The 21,492-nt window shown below is 43.2% G+C and overlaps 1 protein-coding gene across 7 annotated transcripts in view; it reads right to left on the reverse strand.

Moving 5' to 3' along the window:
• GRIA3 (glutamate ionotropic receptor AMPA type subunit 3) overlaps positions 1 to 21,492 on the reverse strand; it is a 151,143-nt gene that overhangs the window by 14,071 nt on the left and 115,580 nt on the right. For 3 of the 7 annotated variants that reach the window (XR_011811650.1, XM_013102054.5, XM_027465325.3), the window contains 3 exons: positions 19,017 to 19,215; positions 3,839 to 4,086; positions 3,164 to 3,278 (listed from right to left, as the gene is read on the reverse strand). Coding sequence is in view for 6 of the 7 variants with exons in the window: in XM_013102054.5 (XP_012957508.2) it covers positions 3,164 to 3,278; positions 3,839 to 4,086; positions 19,017 to 19,215 (562 nt within the window). In the remaining variant the exon portion in view is untranslated. Of the gene's footprint in view, positions 1 to 3,163; positions 3,279 to 3,838; positions 4,087 to 15,485; positions 15,635 to 19,016; positions 19,216 to 21,492 lie in introns of those variants that run through there. The other 4 variants (XM_072042897.1, XM_027465322.3, XM_027465323.3 and 1 more) reach the window with 2 other exon arrangements.

Below are 21,492 nucleotides of genomic sequence, written 5' to 3' on the forward strand. Positions count from 1 at the left end.
GAGCATGGCTCCCTTTGGTTTTAAGCAAGACCCAGCACTGACAGAGGGAAGCCCGGATGCTGCGGGGCAGCCCCATGCCTGCTGTGCCCGCCTGAGCTGGCACATCGTGATGGCACTGAACTGTCATCTGAGAACTAGCTCAGTCTCTTTAGTCTTCAATTACAAGTGGCCACAGGAGTTTTGGATGCTCATAGGACTAACCTTACACAGTTCCTGTCATGGAGTAGGTTTAGAAACTTTCTGAAAGGCCATTCAATACCTTCTCCAATTCCTACCATAAGCCTCAAAATCCTTCTGAAATTTCAAGTCACTGGTGAATCTTCCAGTGGCCATGAACATGTAGCAGCAAGAAGAGAACTCACAAATACAGCTTGGCATTATTGATGCCCTGACACAGGTGAGCTGCACACCAAAGCTCAGGGAGGACACACAGAGGGACCGGGGTCCTTCATGCTTTGTTGGTGGGCACTGGCACAGGCCAACAGGTGGCATACTTACCCCTGGCTTCATAGCTCTGCTTAAGATGCTGGCACCACCATTCATTTCTGCATGCAGTTCGTTTGCAGGAAGCAGGCAGGGCTGATTGCCAGTTCAGGGCAGCTATTCCCCAAGCCTGGGCCTCTACTGGCTAAGCTGAGAGAGGGGCTCTGTCAGCTCAGTCGGTAGAGAGAGCTGCCCTGAGCAAGCAATGGACCCTCTGCATCACCTCCCCATGACGTGCACCCACCGAGCAGCGACTTGGTCCCCCAGGTGCCATCTCCTTCACTCAGTTCCCCCAGGTATAGCCTTCTCCCAGGGAAAAGGGAAAAAAGAACAGCCCTGAAGCAATTTACATGGAATTCTCTACTCATAAAGCCACGCTGGTATGAGCAATTAGCTGTGTGGATGGGATGAGATCAGTGCAGGATCTGGAGGGAGGATGGAAGGGAGAGGAGCAGGGTGGATGGAAGGGCTTGAGGATGGCATGGCCACGACACTGCGATGGCTGAGGACATCAGTGTGATCTGCCGGGAAGGCATCCATATGTCTGTCTGCCTGTCTGTCCAAGTGCTGCACAGCTTGAGCCTGCAGGATTGAGTGCCTACAGAACACTGCCTCAAAGGAAAAGCCATTTTGACATAAAAAAGCCCTTTGATATATGCCATTGCTAGAAATAACAACTAACCCCTTCCCTGCCTGCCCTTCATGTTCACTCTTCTATCCTTGCTGGGCACTCTGTCCTGGTGTACCTCTCCCAGCATCTACTGAGCAGGGCGAGAGCTTGCTGATAGGTGGTATTACTCTTTTTCAAAGGACTTTCAGCACAAGCAGAAGCAGAAGGATGACCCTTTCCTAATTTTGACCGTTTTCAAAATCCTTCTCAGTTTCCTCAGGGCTGTAAGCGTTAGTTGACTGCTTTTAATTCAATGAACTTGCAGCAATGAAGTTCATTGACGCTGCTTGGTACAAAGGGTTTGCTTTCATGGAGGTGGTATTAGACAACACAGTGCTGGATCCCAGGAGAATATTAAACATTTAATATACCAGCAAGTATAACATTATATAAACACGTTGCATGAAGGATGAGCTGCAGAGCTAAAAAACATGTAAGAGCTCGTACTCATCTGCAGGCTGCTGCTGAGCACTGCAACAGCAGGCACTGAACAAGCCTGAATGGGAGATTTTTTCCTTCCTTTTGCTAATATCAGAGATGAGGAGCTGAGTAACTTCAAAGGAACCAACTGTAAGCAACTCTTATTAATAGAACACAGCAGTAATTTGCAGTAATTGTCTGAAACTGCAGTTTACTGAAAATACTATTCTTATTGATCTTGGACCAAAGCTGAAGCATTTTTATAAGGGGGATCAGAAGTTACTGTTCCTTAAGGAACTGGATTTACTAGCTGTAAGAGTGTCACTGTGAAAACTAATCTCAGTACTTTTCAGTATAACAATGTATTTGAAATTAAATTCCTTAGTAATTCCTGTACCAAGGTGAGCAAGAAAGTCCAACCTGTCCTAGCTACAGCTTCTCTTCACCTGAAATTGCCTGTTAGCTCTACAGGGTAGGGCTGGCAGTACTAAAGTGCACTCAGCTTCTGCAACGGGCAAGATCTTAAATCAATTTCAGGAGCATGGCTCCGGCACAGCTGCTGGGTGCAGCAGGGGACCTCTGCCACAAAAGGCAATAGCGGTGTTGTCAGTGGTGCCACCAGAGCTGGGGTTTTAAACCATGCTTGAAAACCACAGCAAATGCAAGTGTATTGTTCCTGTGTACTGTGGCAGTTGTCATATAAAAGGTAACTCTAAGCAAAACTACCCAAACCTTTCCTTAAGATGAATTTCTACTTTACTGCATCATTTTAATACACTGCATTGCTGCAAACAACATCTCTTGTTTCAGCTTCACCCACTGTAAGTGCTAACTCCTTACACATTGCTGTTATTGCCAGTATTTTACCATTAATGGGTGACCACCATCACTGCTTAACTTTCAGCATTCCATAGTTGAAATTAAATTCATTGATAATTCCTGTACCCAAGAGGACTGATAATATCCAGCCTGCTCTAGCTAATGCCACTACTGTGATCAGTGCTGAGTGACCGCAGACTGCACATGATCTAGCAGCCACCTTGTCCTTCCCTGAGCTATGGCACACAGCCCAGCTCTGGAGACCATACTTCAGCCACAGAACCCACTGGCACCAGTCTTGCCACCAAATCCCAGGTTGGGCTCTCTGAGGACCTGTCTCCAGAAGAGTCCAGGGGAAGGGAGCCCCTTCCAACACACAAAGCCTCTCAGCAATGCTTCTAACCCACAGCTAAGTCACAGAGGAGGTCCCAAAGCCTCATCCTCAGGATTTGACACAACAGATGGGTGCAATCGCATCTCCTTGAGCAGCCAAAAGTGCTGGCTGCGCAGGTCCCACTGACACAGAGCTTCTTTCTGTTAGTTCAATGAGGTTTCCAAGCTCGACCAAAACTGCTGCCGACGATAAACAACATGGTTTCTTTGCAAGAGCTACTGGGCAAGCAAATGGCTTTTTTTTTTTTTTTTTTTTTTTTCCCACCACAATTATTCTGATGGTTTTGATCTGCGTTTTTTTTTCCTTGGCGAGTACAATAACAGCCTTGCCGATTACTCTCCACTAAGGTACCCGATTGTGGTGACATTGAGGCTGACCTTGGAGTCACCTCCCCCGCTGCCGCACTCTCCTTTGTCGTACCACCATTTGTTTTTCAATTTGTCCAAGAGGCCTTGCTCATTCAGTTTTAATACTGCCAGGTTAACAGCATTTCTTGAAACGATAAAACATAACTTGTAAGAAAAATGCACAAATGCTTAGGAAATCGTAACGTATAAAAAAAGGAGCACAAGAGGACAAATTGGCTAAAATTTCACAGAACGTGGAGCTATAAAAATGTTTGTACAGCAAATACAGGGTTAAATATTGGAAGGTGGCATGGAGGATAACATTTGCTCAAAACTGAAGTGTGCGGGATGGGGAAATCGTCTTTGAGAAAAAAAGTAACAAGAACACCACATCATGCAGCTAACATTTGTCACATATGACAGGTTAACTCGGCTTTTACCATTTAAATTGAAAAAGCCATCGAACTGTAAAATTAAAACAGCAACAAACAATCAGAAAGGACAACACGAAGAGAACACTAAAAAAATGGATGCATTAAATAAACAAAACCGTAATTTACCGTCTTATTTAACTCCATGGAATATTGAAGATTTTTAAACTTTAAAAGTTACCTCAAAATCCACAAGAAAGAAAATGACAACACAATACATCAGGGTAGGTGGAATACTATAACAACATGGATATTGTTATATTATTCCACCCACCTTAATGCTGAGCCTTTGGGGGTGGCTACACCATAGCCCTTGGAATCCAGGTTCCCGCCGACTTTCATGGTGTCGCAGGGCTTGCGCTGCTCGATGTACTCGTTCATCGTCGACTCCAGCAGGAAGGCGAACTTCCCCTTCGACTTGCGTACCCTCGCCACCCCATCCGCTGTGGTTTTGGTGAACACGGAGGGCTCAGCTGACTTCATGTACGACCACATTTTCTCATACACGGCAATTTTTGATCTCTGGGAGACAGGAAAGGGGGGAAATGAAGAGCAACGTGGACACCGGGGATGCGTGGTGTCACCTGGGGCTGCTGCACCAGCAAAACCACCTGGGCACTACAAAACCATGGAAGGGCTTGGGAGGGGGGACACATTTCAAGCATTTCTTTCACTAATTTCTGTCACAATGAAAAAAATGCTGTGGTTGCCTTCCTGAGGTGGGTTTGCCTTCACACATATTGCTCTGCCACCCAGCCAAGGGGACGATGCTCAGCCCTGGCCAACAGCTGCAGAAGCATCCTCTCCTTTCCACACATCTCCTCAGCAATGTTTTTTGTGCTCACTCACAGTTAGGAAACACTGCTGCTTGCTTATTAAATGTTCCCAGCAAAGCAGGAGCCTGCTTTTCACAGCAGCAGTGTAAGGTTTATGATACAGGAAGCAAGAACAGCTCTAATGGCCTCTTACAGTGGTGCTCGCATGAGGGATATAAATAGCAGTAACAAAAGCCTTTCTTATGTAATAATCAAACTTTCAAAATTCAGTTTCCCATTCTCCTAAAAGATGGCAAACACAAATATTAGCAATGAGCTGAAGTAATTGCTGATTAACTGCTTGTGTGCCATGTACATATTTTTTAAAATTTGTCCTGTTTTTTGAGACTGAGCCATTGCTAACAGCCTCTAGATCAGCACACAGGTTTTGTGACTGTGGAAATGCTGAGAAATGCATTACTTCCCCCTCTCCCACCTCCCCTCCAGTACGATTTAAACTACCCTTAGTTGTTAAAGCCACCTCAAGGCTCCAAGGTGTCCCTATCTGGCACTACCAGTTAAGCTTCCCTCCTTGGTCGATAGAAGGCAGTAACACTTACCGTATTGCTCTCCAGTCCAGAAATCCCAAGGATTTATATAAGGCTTTCAGCCCAGGCTGTGTTTATCTTGAATTTATGCCTCCTACTCCTTGCCAGTTTCCTGTCCACAGCCTTCCTCGCAGAATGGGAATGAAACATGCAGTAGCTAAATCTAGCTCAAATTTAACAAACTTGTGGCAGAAGACTGTTAATGTCCATCAGCTTGATGATCAAGACACGTTTCCTCCTCATTCAGGACAATTTAATGTGTTTTGAATAATGCAATGCTTAACAGCCAGCCTGCAAACATTTCATGGGAAGTAAATCCTGCCTTCACCATTCTTCAGATTAAAATACCCAGCTAGCGTCGCTATGACAGAGAGCAGATTTTATTTTAATTATCCTTCTTGATGAGCTGAAAAATGCAAACCAATTAGAATCAGCACCATTGACAATAGGAAATCGGAGAGACGGCAATGCAATGTGGCTTCATTAGGAGCTAGCTGGCTGGGCGGGATGCTAAGAGCAAGCCAGAGGGATTTGCATGGCAAACACCCCTTGGATGAAGACTGGCTATGTGGGGAGGAGGCGTGTCCCTGAGGGGCTCTGGGAGCTGTCCGCAGGTGGTGCATGTCACTGGTGTGGTGGCTGCCACCTTCTTTGTGCCCCATGGGCATCTGTGCACAGCTGTGTGAGGTGCAGAGCTCGCCACTGCCCCCAGCATGGGGCTGACCACGGCCGGAGCTGCCCGCTCTACTCATGCAATCTGCTCACGCAGAAACGTAATAGAAACAGATTGCTTGGCCAACACACGGACTGCATAAGCAATGCTAATTCTGCTGTGTCCTAGTTTCAAGGTGCTCGTCCCTACAACCTTAATCTTCTTTTAACATAAATAATACAAATGCACCTGCCCATTTATATTTGGAAATGGGCATCTAAAGGACAAAAGGAAGGTAAAAATTTTGGTTTTACTGGTTCTCTTAAATCTCTCAGCCAGCTAAAGTAGTTTGGCTTCAAAAATAGTGCAGATACTATGTATGCTTCTGCTTGTTTTCCTCTGTATAGCATGCCTTTAATTACACAGATAAACCATAATTTCTTTTCCTTTTCATCTTCTAACTCACACCGGAATGCGTCTTTAATAAGTTCTTTCATGCTCTTTCCAGCTGGCCTGCCTTCCTTAAAGCAATTGCCAATACATCTGTGCACTGTTAATAATAACAGTTATCTGATGAGTGCCAAGCACACTCAGAGCTGCAAATGGTCTGAGCAAAGCATGGTCCCTGCTTCAAGGGCAAAGAATGAACATCATCATCCATCATTCAAAAACCCAAATTCCATGATTCAAAAATATAAAGCCACAGATTTATTTTAAACTTCAACAAATAAACTAGGTTTTAGAGTTTGCTACCTTCATTTTACTCTTCTGAATGATCTAGTTAATAAAAATCAGGACACTTCTATATGATCACTGCCCACACCTCTTTCTGCCAAGTGGGACTTTTGCAGTACTTTGTTATTAGCAAATTAACTAAATGAATACAGCAGTCTGGTCTGATCTAAGTAGACAAAAATGTGCAAGCTAGGAAGTTTAAAAAAAATGCATAAGGCAAGTTGGTTTTGGAGGGGCCAGAGTCCATGAAGGAGGGCCTGGCTGAGGTCCCGGGAGCGGGGACGGGATCTGTGCAGGATCCATGCTGCTGTGTTCTGTGAGGCTGGTGCTGCTTCTCACAGCCTGAGGCTGGGCTTGGCATCTGGGAAAGCACCAGGGTGTTTTTGCCTGCCCTAGGGACCATATTTTGCACCTGCTCCACTCAATGAAACAGCTGTTTGGCTAAAGGTGGTCAAACACACAAAGAGATGAAATGATAGATGGTGTTTGGAGTAAATGCTTATCCAATTTTCTAGCTGCCTCAAAAAGAAAAACACAAACAACACCCAAAAAACAACCCAACCAAACAAAACACACACAAAAAAACAAACAAACCAAACCAGAAGCCCCTAATAGTCACAGCTGCAAGGGGGTCTGGCCACAGAGGTGCCTGGTACACAAAGGATTTATGCTCCCACACAGAGTAAGGTTGGACAGATCTACACCACTGGTAGAGTTCAGTGTCAGTAAAACATTTTCCCTCTCATTAAAGTGTTACTTTTAAGGAGATATTTAGGAAAAAAAAAAAAAAAGAAAAAGCTTAAAAGCAAAGATTTAAGCCAATTCAAAGCCCCTAACTGCAATAACTCCCTGTGCTCTGCACCTCCTATTTCTTTGATATTGCTCTCAAGAAGTACATCACACACATTTCCTTGGGATTTCAAGGGTATATATTTTTTTTCTGAAAAGCAACACTTTCAGTGTTTCATCTAGGCCTCAGGACACATTAAAGCGCCTTTCTATGATTAGACCCTTGCTGCAGACATAAATAGAGCCTCTCTCCCCCCCCCCAGGCGATGCACCCACAGGGCAGTGCTTGATGCCACCAGGCCACGGTGTCACCATCAGGCTGGCAGCTCCTGCTGGGCCTGTCACCACCCAACGCCCAAACACCTGCCTCCTCCAGGTGGCAGTGGGCTTATCATCAAAGGAAGTGCCAAGTCAAGCCATCCACATTTTTAATTTAATTTTGCCTTGCAATTCTCCCTTTTTTTGAGCAGGTTTGGCTCCAGCACCTCAACAGATAACCAAACCAAGAACCAGCGTCAAGATGTGTGGCATGACCTAGGCCGGGCCTGTGTGCCCTGCGTGGCTGCATGGCAGCAGGACAGCAGAAGGATGGTGGCAGGTTGGTGGCAGAACAGTGGCAGAATGGCATTAGAGCAACCTACTACTTCCACCCTCCAGCATCAGCAGCTCAGTGCTGTCAGACCCAGCCCCACAGCGCTATGACCAGACACCTTGGTTCCTCATTTGCATACTCAAAACTGCCTGAAGAGATACCACAAAAGCCAGCACCTCTCACAGGGTTATTTGACATTGGTTAAATTTACCTCTAAAGAATATTTGTGGCGGAAGCCTTATCCTATTGACTGCATTACCTTCCACCCTTGTAGACATCTGTCTCACACTTTGGCTAAAAGTGACGTTGTGTCAGCTCCTCCACTGCTGAGTGTCATGAAGCTGTTGTATTTGAAAGCAACAGTGCTTTTCCTCCAGAGCTGAAGGCTGTTACAGAGCTGCCCTTTGCCTGTTTCAGATAGTTTAGCCCTTTCTGCCCCCTCCTCCGCTACATGCAGGTCTTCTTCAAAATTCCCTCCTCTAGCATGCTAATGGAATATTTTGTTAAAAGGATCAAAACTGGACCTTTGTTTCTTCTGATGGGCACCAGGAAATCATTTCATGGCAGTCAAGCACAAAAATGTTCTCTTAACAGATGATTACCGGTGATAATCCAGTCATGAGCCAAATTCACCTAAATCAATTTTACTTTTAAAATAAACTGCACATTCTTTCTTTTTTCAGTCTGTACATTTAACATTTCAGACCATACTGATTCACATTTTTTACGTCTGTCTTCAAAACAGAGAGAGAGGAACAAAGAAACAAGAGACTTGAGAAAGAGAAAAGATGCCCACGGTAACCAAGGACAAGTGGGAGAACATTTCATGACCACAGTGCTAATGTAACAAATGGGACTGATGGGCTGAAGAGGGAGAAGACTCAGAAGAATGCCAGTTACTATTGCCTGGTCTCAGGGCTGGGTCCAGGCTATATATAGGCTTTATATACTTTTGAGTAGGTCAGTATCCACTGAAATGTAGTAAATGCAACATGGACACGCAGCAGATGTCAGATAGACTGCTGCAAACTGGACGGTGCATCCTGACCACAGGGATAGGCAGGGACATCTATAAAGGACCTGCAGCAGCAGAGGTCACATGCTCTTCTACTATACCAGCCCTGTCACCACATTATAGCTCTCTAACAAGGGAAATTAATAGCCCTAAGTCAGACAGACTGACACAAAAACACAAAGGTCCATACTAAAAACAGTGCAGGTATTTAATCTGAATAATGCATGCTGCCTTTATATAGATTCACACCTCACTGATATGAACCGGAGTAGTTAAGTGTGAACCTGAGCTTCATTATCATCCGTCACCGCTTTTTTTCCACATGCACAATTAGCTCTTCTACAGCAGGTAATGAATCCAGCAGCTTATGAACCGTTAAAAAGCAAGTTACTCAACAGGAGTGAAAAGGGACCGGGAGACTGCCCTGCTACCACATCTGCTGGCTGGCTTTGGGATCACTTCAAGACCCACTGGTTCTGGGAGCCGCTCCCAGTGTGGCAAACTACAACCAAGTGGCTACCACTGTCCTGGTCTTCTGGACAAGATTTGATCGGATGGATGCCTGTCTGCTCCTGCAAGCGTGGTGCAGAGCAGCCTCAGGAAGGAGTGCAAGGCAGGGGCCGGTGCCCCTGGCCAAATGCCATCTCTGAAGCAGGCGGAGCCTGGCCTAACACTGCTGCTTTGACAACATCAATGTGATAATATTATTATTAAGGTGCCTTTGCCTGAGATTTCCAAGCTCTTTACTGTGAAGGAAAAAGTAGGTCTCAGAGAAGGCCCGAGGGCACATTAGTCTCCTTTCCCAGCTGTGGACATGAAGGCAGGGATGTCATTTACTGAAGGTCGTAGGGCACAGTCTAATAGATCGATGTCACAGCTTTTAGCCACAGATAACTTGTGATGCCAGCAATTTACTTACCTATATGGACAGAAAAATCAATCCCATCATTACATGAACCTCTTGTTTTTATTACATTCTGGGAAGAAGAAAGTAGGTCAGAAGCCACGAGTGAACACATGGTGCTTCTCTTTCAGCAAGCCCAGCCCCCACATCTGCCAAACCCTATCCACAGCATATGGATCTGGGGGACACTGCTGATAAGCAAGGCTAAAGCACGTGTATGTGAACTAGTCCTTATATTTGCAGGAATATACAAAATGTACGCATAAATGTAAAGGAAAGGGTGAATAGTTCACAGTCAAGTTTGGGATGGGAGACACTGTCACGGTGGTTTGTTGCCAATGCTAATGAAGTTCTAACTTCTGCTTAGAAGTAGTAATCTCCTTTCCCAGTTGAGGCAAACGAAGCTCAGAGAGCTGGTGGATCAGGCCCACAAGCCCAGGGCCTTCTGTTTCCTTCTAGGGTCCCCTAAGCGAAGGCTTGGCCAGGCCCTGTACAGGGGCTGTCAGGACAGTGAGCACTTTCTGGAGCAGTCACCCCTGAGCCCCCGGCTGCTTCCACCCCTGGGCAGAGCCTGGCTGGAGCCTGGGAGGGAGCTGGAGGTGGAGGAGGTGTGCAGGGAGGCCCATCATCAGCACTGCACATGCAAGGGATGGGGACGAAGCCTGCAAAAAATCCTTCAGGCTCCAGCAGCATTCCTGCTTTACCACACCTGACACTCAGTGTCCCAATTACAAGAGAAAAGTCCATCTTGTAAAAATAGCATGTAAGAATTTTCTTTTGAGGCTTTCTTCCTGTGCTTCATGGTCATTTTGAAAACATGGGCTTTAGCAGTGGGCAGCTGCTGTAACAGACACCTTGTCTCAGATGCACTCCGCTCACACAGACAGGCGAGCAAACAGTCACTCTGGCTGCAACGAGACTTCGCTGACATGTCAGTAACAGTCTGAGGAGCAGTATGTAAATCAAGATTTAAAACTTCCCTTCCTGGCACAATATTTAACTTCAGCCTGTGCCTAGATTCATCTCTTCGCTTTATTGCTGCCATCCATTCCTGCACATTGCAACACTGATCAGAAAATTAAAATGAAAGTCTTTACCAGGAGACAAGCTGTCTTTGTGAATCCTCCTGTGATTCATGGTCGGAGCCGTGCACGTTGAGCGCTCACCACGAGGAAGAGGCGACAAACGGGGCTGGTGGCACCACTGCAGACCAGTACGGTTGTGCTGTGTGAACGTCCGTCCATCTGTCTGTCTGTCTGCCCCAGGAGCAGGAGGCTGGTGTATGAATGGCTGGAGGGCAGGATTACGTCAGGCGGAGGGGCATCCTTCCAGCCGTGACACATTTAGCAGACTTGTCTTGCCTGGGCAACCAAGCAAGCCCCCAGCCCTGCACTGGGTTCAGCCCTTAATAAATTAACAGAGAACAGTGTTTCCAGCATAGTATCTGAACACTGTCAGACCTAATGAGTTTTCAGCTCCAGACAAAACAGGCCAATATACAGGCAATGAGGGAGAAACCTCAGCGGACTGCAAGAGGGGATGTTTCATATTCTCGTCATTAGAGTTTCTAAACCTCCATGTATTTTCTAATTATGCAAAAATAACAGTAGCAGCATTATAAGTAATTTATCAGCACCCATGTATTTTAAATGAATCCCTAACAAGCATGTATTAATGTGACATGGTCACATTACATAAGGTAGGAGAGACTTGAAAACCCAGGGTCCTCACTGTCTTGAGCAATGTCATTATCATTATCAGATAGCTGTTCTCCAAGAAGTAGAGCGTTCAAACAGCAAGTGATTTTCCCCCGAGGCACTCCCTGCTTCCTCCTCTAGTGCAGACATGATTATTTGATTAACCCTCTGCTATCCACTGCACTCATCCTGACTGTGGGCTTGGCTCCATGCTCACTGCTGGACCCGAGCACAAAATTCCCCTGTGCAATGCAGTTGGCAACCCTGGACTTGGAGAAATCAATTTCTGAACAGGATCAAGATGTATGTGAGCTGGAAAGCCTTAATAAGGAACACAAGTAGAGCTGATAGGAAAATGCCATCTGTTATTGAAGATAAGGAGAGATTTATTCAAATATTTGTTACTAAATGTTGATTGAAAGCTTCACTGAAGCCTGGCTTGTCTTTTGAAGTTAGTAGAATGGCTCGGGTACCTTAACCCCTGCTTACACACAAACACATCCTTTGCCAAGGAGCGGATGATGGATGAGCTGCTAATTTTACTTCCCATAAGGATACATTTTCCTTTCCAATCCATAGGCTTAAGGACATTAGATCACTTCATGGGAAACCATTTCTTTTATAATTATGTCACATTTGATTTCCTGTCATCTTTAAAACTGCCTGTTATCCATGTGGCAGAAGAGAGGCTCGACAAATTAAGAGAAAATAACCTACAAGTAGACCGTGCTTCACTGTGCAATGGAGAGCTGGTGAACTCCCTGCACACATGCTTTCATTTCAGTATCCATTCACACACTCACCTATGTCAAACAGGGAAGGGAGAGAAGAATATATGGGTGAATAAGCTTTTCATATTTTCTGTGTTGAAAAGCAGTTAAAACATAGCTCTTTTTCTGATTAATTGCTGCCACGTTGCGCATCAAAGATCAACGCAGCTCATATTTGAAGCTATCACTTTTCTGTGATGTTCTATTCTTTAAAGTCCATAAATAACAACCACACTTCAATATTTTTGTCAGGCATTTGTTATGATCACTGTGTTGTTTTGTTCGGTGCCAGGAATACTGAAAGCTTGAAAGTGCTAATCATAGTTTTATCCAAAGGCAAAAGGAAAATGTGTATGAATTCTGTGTTAGAAACAAGTCCTTCATCTTCACTGGCAAAATAAATTTTGAAATTAAAAATCAAGGAGTTTAACTACAATGAAACCCTTTGCACTGCAGGTACAGAATTCACAATGGTGGCTTTAATAGGCTTTAATGATGGTCTCAGTACTGTTGATTGCACAAAATGCACAAAAATCACATGGCAACTGTTGGGTCGTAATTTATGGCTTTCCCTCAACTAAACTGTTTGCTGGTAGAATTTATTTCCCTTGCCTCTCGTCTTCCTACAACCTTATCAGAGGAAAGCAATGAGCTCTTTATCTTCTAACTGGTGCATAATATGCTAGTGCTTCAGAGCCTATTAGAGTCATTATTTCTCCCTCTCTCCCTAATGAATTTGGGATTGTGCTGTGCCCCTGCCTACCTGACTTTCCTCCCTGAGGGACTGGCCTCACTGGCCACAGCTCACCCTCATGCTGAGGGCCTCAGGGTCTCAGGGTCTTCTCACTCTTTTGGCTGGGTTGGGATCACCGTAGGCAGTTGGCTCTTTGCATCCAGCAGGGACCCATGGGTGTCACCACAGCTGTACCTTGTTCATCTCATTACAAAGCACTGCCTGAAGAAAAGACACCCAAAGGGCTTTTAATGGAAGGTATTTCAAAATCCTTTTGATGAGTTTAAGTGTTTTTTTATTTGTTTGTTTGTTTTTTCCAAGGAATTTGGGGTTGATCTGTTAATTTGTTCTCTTGCTATTTTTTCAGATAAATGTTTACTTTCTGCTTTGGCACTAATCTTTTGAATATATATATTTTTATATCAGATTTAGTTTTATCAGATAAACAAGTTATATTTAAAGTTCTTTTTAAAAGAAACACAAAGCATCTTGCCAGGACATGGCATGCTTTTCTGTCTGCTCTTGCTGATTCATACTTCATGAAACCAAGAAGAGAGGAAAAGTGAAAGTGGGGACCATCTTAGGCCCATTCTTAGTATGACTTTTCATATCTTAAAAATGTTTTTATATCATATATTTGTGTATGTATGAGGTCCAGAAAGGGCTTGGATTTGAGCCTGACTCAGAATGAACAACTTTTTGAGAAAACTGCTGAAAAGGAATTTTAAGTGCTGAGTATTCCTGCAAAGAAGTAAGAGAACAGTATCGCTTCCTAGCACAACATTAATTAAGAGAAAGATACTACTAAGTGTCTGGGTAGGGTATCCAAATGCAATGAGAAGTGAAGTCTTCCCAAAGGAGGCACCAGAAAAACATGTTTCATTGGCTCTTTGATGTCCTCAACTCAACTATTGCTCCCGTGTGTCCTGAAGTAACAGAGAGTTTAATTTAAGCTGTGAGTTTCATACAATGTTGAAAACAAATCCTAAAAATAGTATCTCAAGTATCTAAGCTGTGCTTGAAGGCTGTCATCCTGTTTGACTTCTCCAGGCACTGAGCCTGAAGTCTTTAAGAAGAGATTGGACTGTGCACTTAGTCACATGGTCTGAACTTTTGGGTAGACCTGTGCGGTGTCAAGAGTTGGACTTGATGATCCTTAAGGGTCCCTTCCAACTCAGGATGTTCTATGATTCTATGATTCTCTTTATCAACAGCACAAGCAATTTCAGTGTCAAATTCTCTGTCCCCTACTAATGAACATCAGTGCCAGGCAGGAGTAACCAGCTGTAGCAGAACAACCATCATATCCAAAGGATCTTTGGCCTTTCTGCTGAAACTCCTAACAGTCCCAAGAAATGATGCCATTTCCAGGAAAAAAAAAAAAAAAGGAACTGACTTGAGAACAGCAAGTCATTTCATCTGAGGCACTGGCGAACTGTTGGATAGCAGTTGTTTTGTCAGGGACATCCTTAAAACCATTGTTGAGGAAAATACAAAGTTGTACAATAAAATATCAGTCCTTTGAGGCCTCCTTTTTTTTTTCTCTGAGTTTTAGTTAACAGTAATTAACTACATTGGCAATGGTATGATATGAGATGCTTCAGTTTCCCACAAAAAAAGAAAAAGACCTAATGGAAGATCTTGCTAAATGTCACCTATCTCAATATTTCATCCTGTCATATTACATAAAATTCAAGGATACCTTCTGAAATTTCAGGTTTTCAGTGAAGTGTACTGGTTGGTCAGCTGTTTACTAATGACCAAACATCTACCATATGAGTTATTTTAAAGAAACCTTTCAAAAGCCTCTTAATACAGATATCTGTTATAGAATGTTAGCACGTTATAGAATGTGTTATATAAAAGAAACCACAATAAACTGAAGAGCAATTTCTATTTCTAAATGTCTAGAAACATGTTCTTCTACAGAAATTTAAATACAGCTAAGTTTACATAAGAATTATTAATTAGTTGTAAAGTTCACGCCTTTTGAATAAATGCATCCTGGAGGTCAGAAACCTATTAGACTGTGGTATTAAACTTAGGCTCAGTGCTGAATTTGGATTAAATGATGTTATATTGATTTGATGAGCTGCTCATATATGCTGAAGCTTTAATTGAATGTATTAGAAAATATTAATTTTAAAAGATATGTCCTTAAAGGAGCAATGTTGCTATTTGTAACTGCTTTCTAGTACAGTCCTTCGTTGGTTTTCAAGAAAAAGAAAGTTATTTTTGAGCCTTTAATCTGAGACTTTATGCAAGTAAATATCTAAGAAGAGGTTCTTCTCATTTTCAGTATGGATGAATGCCCTTTGAAAGCCAAAAGGGAATTGGTGTAATGTATTGATTGCCATTTAAATGCTTTTATAAGCTAATTAGTGCAAAACATAAAATGTTTCTGAGCAGAAATGAGCAACAAACATAAAAACATAGGAAGGCTCATTTGTTTCTTATATATACTGGGCGGACAAATACCCTGATGCAGAGAGTCACCAACCACTGAGGAGAGTGAACAGAGCCTGCTGTGAAAATGTTACAAAAAATATGCTCTAATGTTTTAACTGTAAGAGCAACGTCACACTGACAAGTGTTCATCATGCATGCTCGAAACAGCAATGTTGTATCTAGCTTTAATCTACATTGCTGGGTTAGCATCTATCTGGGAGACACTGTGACATTTAGGGAAACAGCCAACACTACAAAATAGGTCACTAGCTGGAATCTGACCAGTTGTGAAGCGGCTAGAAGTCATTACCATCTGTTCATGTGAAATGAGGGGCTGGTATCGGTCCAGTTCCATGTAGATAGGTATCCACACTGTAAAAGAAACATTCCAAAGTGATCCTAGTTGGAAATGCAGCTGGCAGAAAGGAGCCATGGACTGAAGGATCTAAAGAAGCTATTTCTAAAACTGTGTAGATGAGATGGTGGGTACATGAAGCTCTTTTATGTGATATCCTTCTGTGATGCATTAGGAGATTTTCCCTCACTGTGGTCAGTCTAGCACCTTTCACTGGCCAACAAAAGGCATGAAGATCAATATCTGATCAGTATCTTTGTTTAAGAAATGCCTTAGCATTACACCTCTATTAAGAGATAAACCCAGAAAAGCTTCTCGATGGGATCTTAGTATCACAGAATGGTTTGGGTTGGAAGCCACTAGACCAGATTGCTCAAAGCCCCATCTAACCTGGCCTTGAACACCTCCAGGGATGGGGCATCCACATCTTCTCTGGGCAACCTGTTCCAGTGCCTCACCACCTTCACCATTCTACTGAAAAATTTCTTGTATTTGATCTAAACCTATCCTCTTTTAGTTTAAAACTGTTCCCCCTTGTCCTGTCACTACACTCCCTGACACAGAATCCCTCCCCAGCTTTCCTTGAGGCCCCCTTTAACTCCTGGAAGGCTGCTTTAAGGCTTCCCCAGAGCCTTCTCTTCTCCAGGCTCCTGGGACAGCCTTTGCCCTGTGCCTCCTGTGTGAAGCCAAGGCCCAGCTGCAAAGCCAAGTTACTGTTTTTGGTGCCTCTATGCACGTGCTCGCATCCAGGTATCTTCTCCCATCACCTGGGAAGATTTAGCAACCTCTCACGTGTCACAGCCACAGTGTGCATACATATGTACGGGAAATTAGAATAAGCACTGCACTAACTTGCCCATGTAGCTATCCCCTCAGTTATAATCGTCCTTTCTCGCTGAATAGTTATGATCCTGACCCACTCAGCCAGCTGTTCTCAAATTGGTTAAATGCTGGTGGGGAATGGCAGGATGAGGATATTCCCCTTGCAAGGGGAATAAACATTACAGTAAACCCAGCAGAACCCAAGGCTTTTTCTGGCTCAGACCACTATCACTCCCAGTGGTGCTCCAGAAGCGGTGCAAAAAGAGCTCAGAGGGAGAAAAACAGCCCAAAGCACAGACTGAGCATCCTCTGTGCAGCAGGCACTCAGAAACCAAGTGTCCTCCAAGAGTTATTTCAAGTTACAGCCATTATTACCACCTTACTAGGTAGCTAATAAAGACTATACAATGAAGTATTTATGTGAGTGTATGTATTTAATATATGGCAAAGTTTTTGCCCTTCTTAAATCAACTGAAGAAGATTAATTACAACAGTTTTGTGGCTGCATCACTCCGCTCAAATTAATTACTCTGCAAAAGTTAATACAACTGAAATGATATTGGGTGCCTTGAGACTGTCAAGAAGAAACAATCACAGTTTGAATATAATTTTAAAAGTAATGAAAAAAAAAGTAAGCACAACTTGGGGCCCATTCTCCTCCCCATTTTGGCCCCCCTGGACCTCACTGAATGGGCATTATGCCCGGATCTGCTGCACCAGGGCTCTGCTCTCTTCTCTCCCCACCTCATCCTCCTCTGCCCTGATGGAGCTGGCAGCTCCTGACAGATCATCCTCATGTAGAGCCCCACTTTCTCCAAGCACCATGATAGTCACAGCTCATTCCAAGACTATTACCAGCACAACAAAGCATTCACACATTCACTAGACTTTGTATCCTTTCACAAGAAACATTCATTCCTTTGATCTCCAGGTGAGAAGAGATTTCCATGTTATGTCAAACTATTACGGAAATGAAGAAACACCCTCAGACAATCACTCTTCCTGTATTAATGTAACGAGATACTCCTAGGAAGATCTTTTTCCCCTAAGCACACGACGGTGCCTGTAAACAGCACCAATATTTCTAAGCAAATTTTACCACCTTTTTTGACAGGTCCACTCAACTCATTTTCCTGTACAGATAATACTGCCGGAGGATGACAATTAATCCGGATACAAAATTTTATACACTTATGTCACCCTTAGCAAGGTCACTGTTTATCTTACAGGTTTTTAATACAAAAGAGAAGCTGTTGTAATGCATCTGCCACCATGGCTAAACAAGAACTAGCAAGTACCCATTTTTATAGGAAGACATTACATATAGGTAAGGCTGAGTACAAAAAAATTCATAAAATATCTTTGTATTCACTGCTGGCTTTTTTTTTTTTTTTTTGTCAGATTTATACACACCTGCCTATGTGTGTGTAGTCTTGTATCTCTGATGATGTTATTTATCTTACAAGAGTCTCAGTTTTTCCAGTCTTTGATCGCTACTTCCTTTTTTATGTGTAGCCTAAACATTCAACATCTTAAGCAAATTCAAAGAGCCATCAATATTTAACCAGCCTACAGCAGCAAGGGTATTACTGCTCCCTCTTCCCTCACAATTGCATTTGACCAGGATATGTGATAGGCACTAATTAGTGCTGGCTAATAATTAGACTGACCACTTTTCTATACAAATAAATGCTGGCTTGAATGGCATTTGATTGGCACTGTTGAGAGAGAGCTGGGAGCTTCCTGAAAGGGCTGAGCATTTCAGTTCACCATTGGAAAGACCAGAAATAAAAGGTCTGGAGGCATTTTTAGATACAAAAAAGTAGTCTGAGGGCTTATTTAGAAGTTCTAATAACCTCCTATGAAGTTTTTAATGACCTCCTATGCAGCTTGTGGTTTGGCAAGTGGAGAAAGAAAGGACGATCTTAAATAAATGTACATACTCCCCCCCATCCTCAAATACTGCAAACCCAGCATTTCTATCAGCAAAGTGAACACACGATAGCATGCTGAGGTACAATTATTTCACTCCTGGCTGTTTGATACAGCCACAGCCAGACACTCATGAGCAATGAAGACACAGCAACAGCAGCAATCAGTGCCCCACACAGAAATGGCAACATATGCTTCCCACCCCCTTCTCATTCTGGCAAGTAAACACCGATGCTGGATGACATTAATGGCTGCCAGCTAGGCAAACAGAACAAGTAGGTCAGGAGAGTCATTTCTCCAAGAGTTTTCTTTGTTAAATATTGTGCTAATGACTGCATTATTGCTCATCAGAGCAAGGCTTGGAAACTGGTGTTAGAAACCTTTCCCACAATAGCAGAGGTCAGGTTTTTCATCTTAGGATGTTTCAGGTTGAGCAAAACAACCAATTCTTGATAAAATGCCTTTTAAAAAGCATCTTTAAAATCTGAACACAGGCTTGATTGCACAAAGCAGATTTCATCAGAACAGCTTTACTGGTAGGTAGAAACAAATGACTGAAAACTATGACCCTGTGTGTCAGGCACATACAGTTTAGAAAAGCTCTAATGGAGATTTAACAGAACTGCTTTAAAGCATGCAACTTACTCTAAAGAATTCTTTGGTTGAGCCTGAATCCAAAGTTCCATAGGCTATCTCCGTTTGTTTAGCCAGATCCTCTGCGCTCTCTATGGGAGACACCATCCTTTCCACCGTAAGGAAGGCAGCAAGATTAGCAGTGTAGGAAGAGATAATGATGAGAGTGAAGAACCACCAGACTCCTCCGACAATTCGCCCTGAGAGAGATCTATGGAAAAACACATATCATCAAATTTTGTCGAAGATATTACTTGATTTATTTTTGTTGTTGAAGAGAAATTCACATGCACAACCCTGTTGTCCTCATCCTTCAGACATCTGTGGAGAGGCTCCTGATAGCCTTCCTCAGGAGAGCAAGCTCAGCATGTACCTATTCTTAATTAGTTAAACCCTCTTAAGTCTTTCAGTGGAAACAAGGACAAAGAAACAATGGTTCTTCTGAGCCCACTCCATCTGGAGGCTCAGGCAGCAAGAAGTTCTTCTGACTTCTACAGACTCTTTGCTGGGGACGTCTTTTGCCAGAAGACTTTTGTTTTCTCTGTTTGGCCAGCCTTTCCCCTTGACTGATTTGCCTGCTGTGGCATATCAGCATCACTGCCTCTTTGGGGTCTGACCAGCCATAAGGAAAAAAATACCTTTTACTCTTAAAATGTAAGATGTGGTGAACAGCAAAAAGGCATGAGCAAACACCCAATTTAATATAATAAAAATGATCCAGTATGATCGAGCATCATGGCCTAGCAGGGATTACACACTGAATCTGCATATTGAAGTGGGGAAAGAAACTGATTTGCTTTATATTAATTGAAATTTGCATGCCTAAAGCCCACTGTTCCAGATCAAGCATATTCCAGATTTTTAACCACCAGAGCAATGTCATAGTAAGTTGTAAAAATAATATATATATGTATTTTTTCAAAGAAGAAAACCGGAAGGAATAAAACCCTCCTATGTATTAATGCACAATTACAAAACACCTATGAGTTAGGAGATCTAGACTGTGTGTCTATAAAAGCTCTTTGCTGCTTTAAAGCAATTGAACATCAGGCTCAAAATGTTTTTTGGGGGCTGAAGGACACCAGCACCACTCTGCTCAGCTGGGTGGGGAATTTGCTTGCCATGCACAGTGCACATTCTTCAAACACAGCGTGTTGATCAGGAATCATTTCAGGAGCTGAGACAGAACTATTTCATATGTTTTCCCTTAATTCTTTATCCATATCAATGGAGGAAGATTCAATCCAAAATGTATAAAATCCACGGAACCTGGGTGTTGCACTCCTCAATTTGTGTGAAGGGAAGAAATAGAAAACAAGAAAACTCTTACCTGTTTGTTTGTTTCCTTCAAGCCCCTCAGTGCCATCCCCAGACAGTGGGTACAAGTTGTCCTACCAACAGATGGAGATGGGAAAAAAGCAAAAGTCTGGTGCTGGGTCCCCACCCTGCCCACACAAGGGGGGTTGGCCAGTAATCTGCCTAGTCTTGGCCAGAGCCTGAGATCGCCTGGGCCATGAAAAGATCTCATTAAATTAATATGAAAAGAAGGAAAGAAGGAAAGAAGGAAAGAAGGAAAGAAAGAAGGAAAGAAAGAAGGAAAGAAAGAAGGAAAGAAAGAAGGAAAGAAAGAAAGAAAGAAAGAAAGAAAGAAAGAAAGAAAGAAAGAAAGAAAGAAAGAAAGAAAGAAAGAAAGAAAGAAAGAGAAAGGAAGAAAGGAAGAAAGGAAGGAAGGAAGGAAGGAAGGAAGGAAGGAAGGAAGGAAGGAAGGAAGGAAGGAAGGAAGGAAGGAAAGAAAAAGAAAGAAAGAAAGAAAGAAAAAAAAGAAAGAAAGAAAGAAAGAAAGAAAGAAAGAAAGAAAGAAAGAAAGAAAGAAAGAAAGAAAAAGAAAGAAAGAAAGAAAGAAAGAAAGAAAGAAAGAAAGAAAGAAAGAAAGAAAGAAAGAAAGAAAGAAAGAAAGATCCATCCAACATTAAAGAGCACACCAAAGAAAATTATTGCCAACACCACCAAAACAAAGTGCTGTCTGGAATAGACCAGAGGAATGTGGATCTAAGCTAAGCGGTGAAACACAACTGCTCTCCACTCTCCTCTCCCCAGGACACAGAACCTCTGCTCCCACTGGAGGGGCAGGCTCTGGCTGGCTCCTATGGGTTACCAGCCCCAGGGACTGCTGCACTAGCTCCATACCGATAGGCCAGGTGGTTCAGATGGTTACATGGCTTAAGGAAGCTTAAGGAGCAAAGCATCACCTCTATGTCCATCAGGAAGCAATGACTTTCAAGGTATGAACTCTTAGAGAACTCGCCATCACTCTGGCCTGTGTGTGCTTCCTCAGGGCAGGCACACGTCCGATGGATCACCAACATGCAGAGGAAGCATTTCTGCCCTTCCCAAGGGCCTCCCAAGAGGTTAAAAGGCTTCCAAGTTTTGAGCTGGGGCTGTGCTGCAGCAGTGTTCAACAGAGGGCTACTGAATGGTTGCAAAAGTA

Source organism: Anas platyrhynchos, chromosome 10 (assembly GCF_047663525.1).
Source record: "Anas platyrhynchos isolate ZD024472 breed Pekin duck chromosome 10, IASCAAS_PekinDuck_T2T, whole genome shotgun sequence".
NCBI classification, from domain to species: Eukaryota; Metazoa; Chordata; class Aves; order Anseriformes; family Anatidae; genus Anas; species Anas platyrhynchos.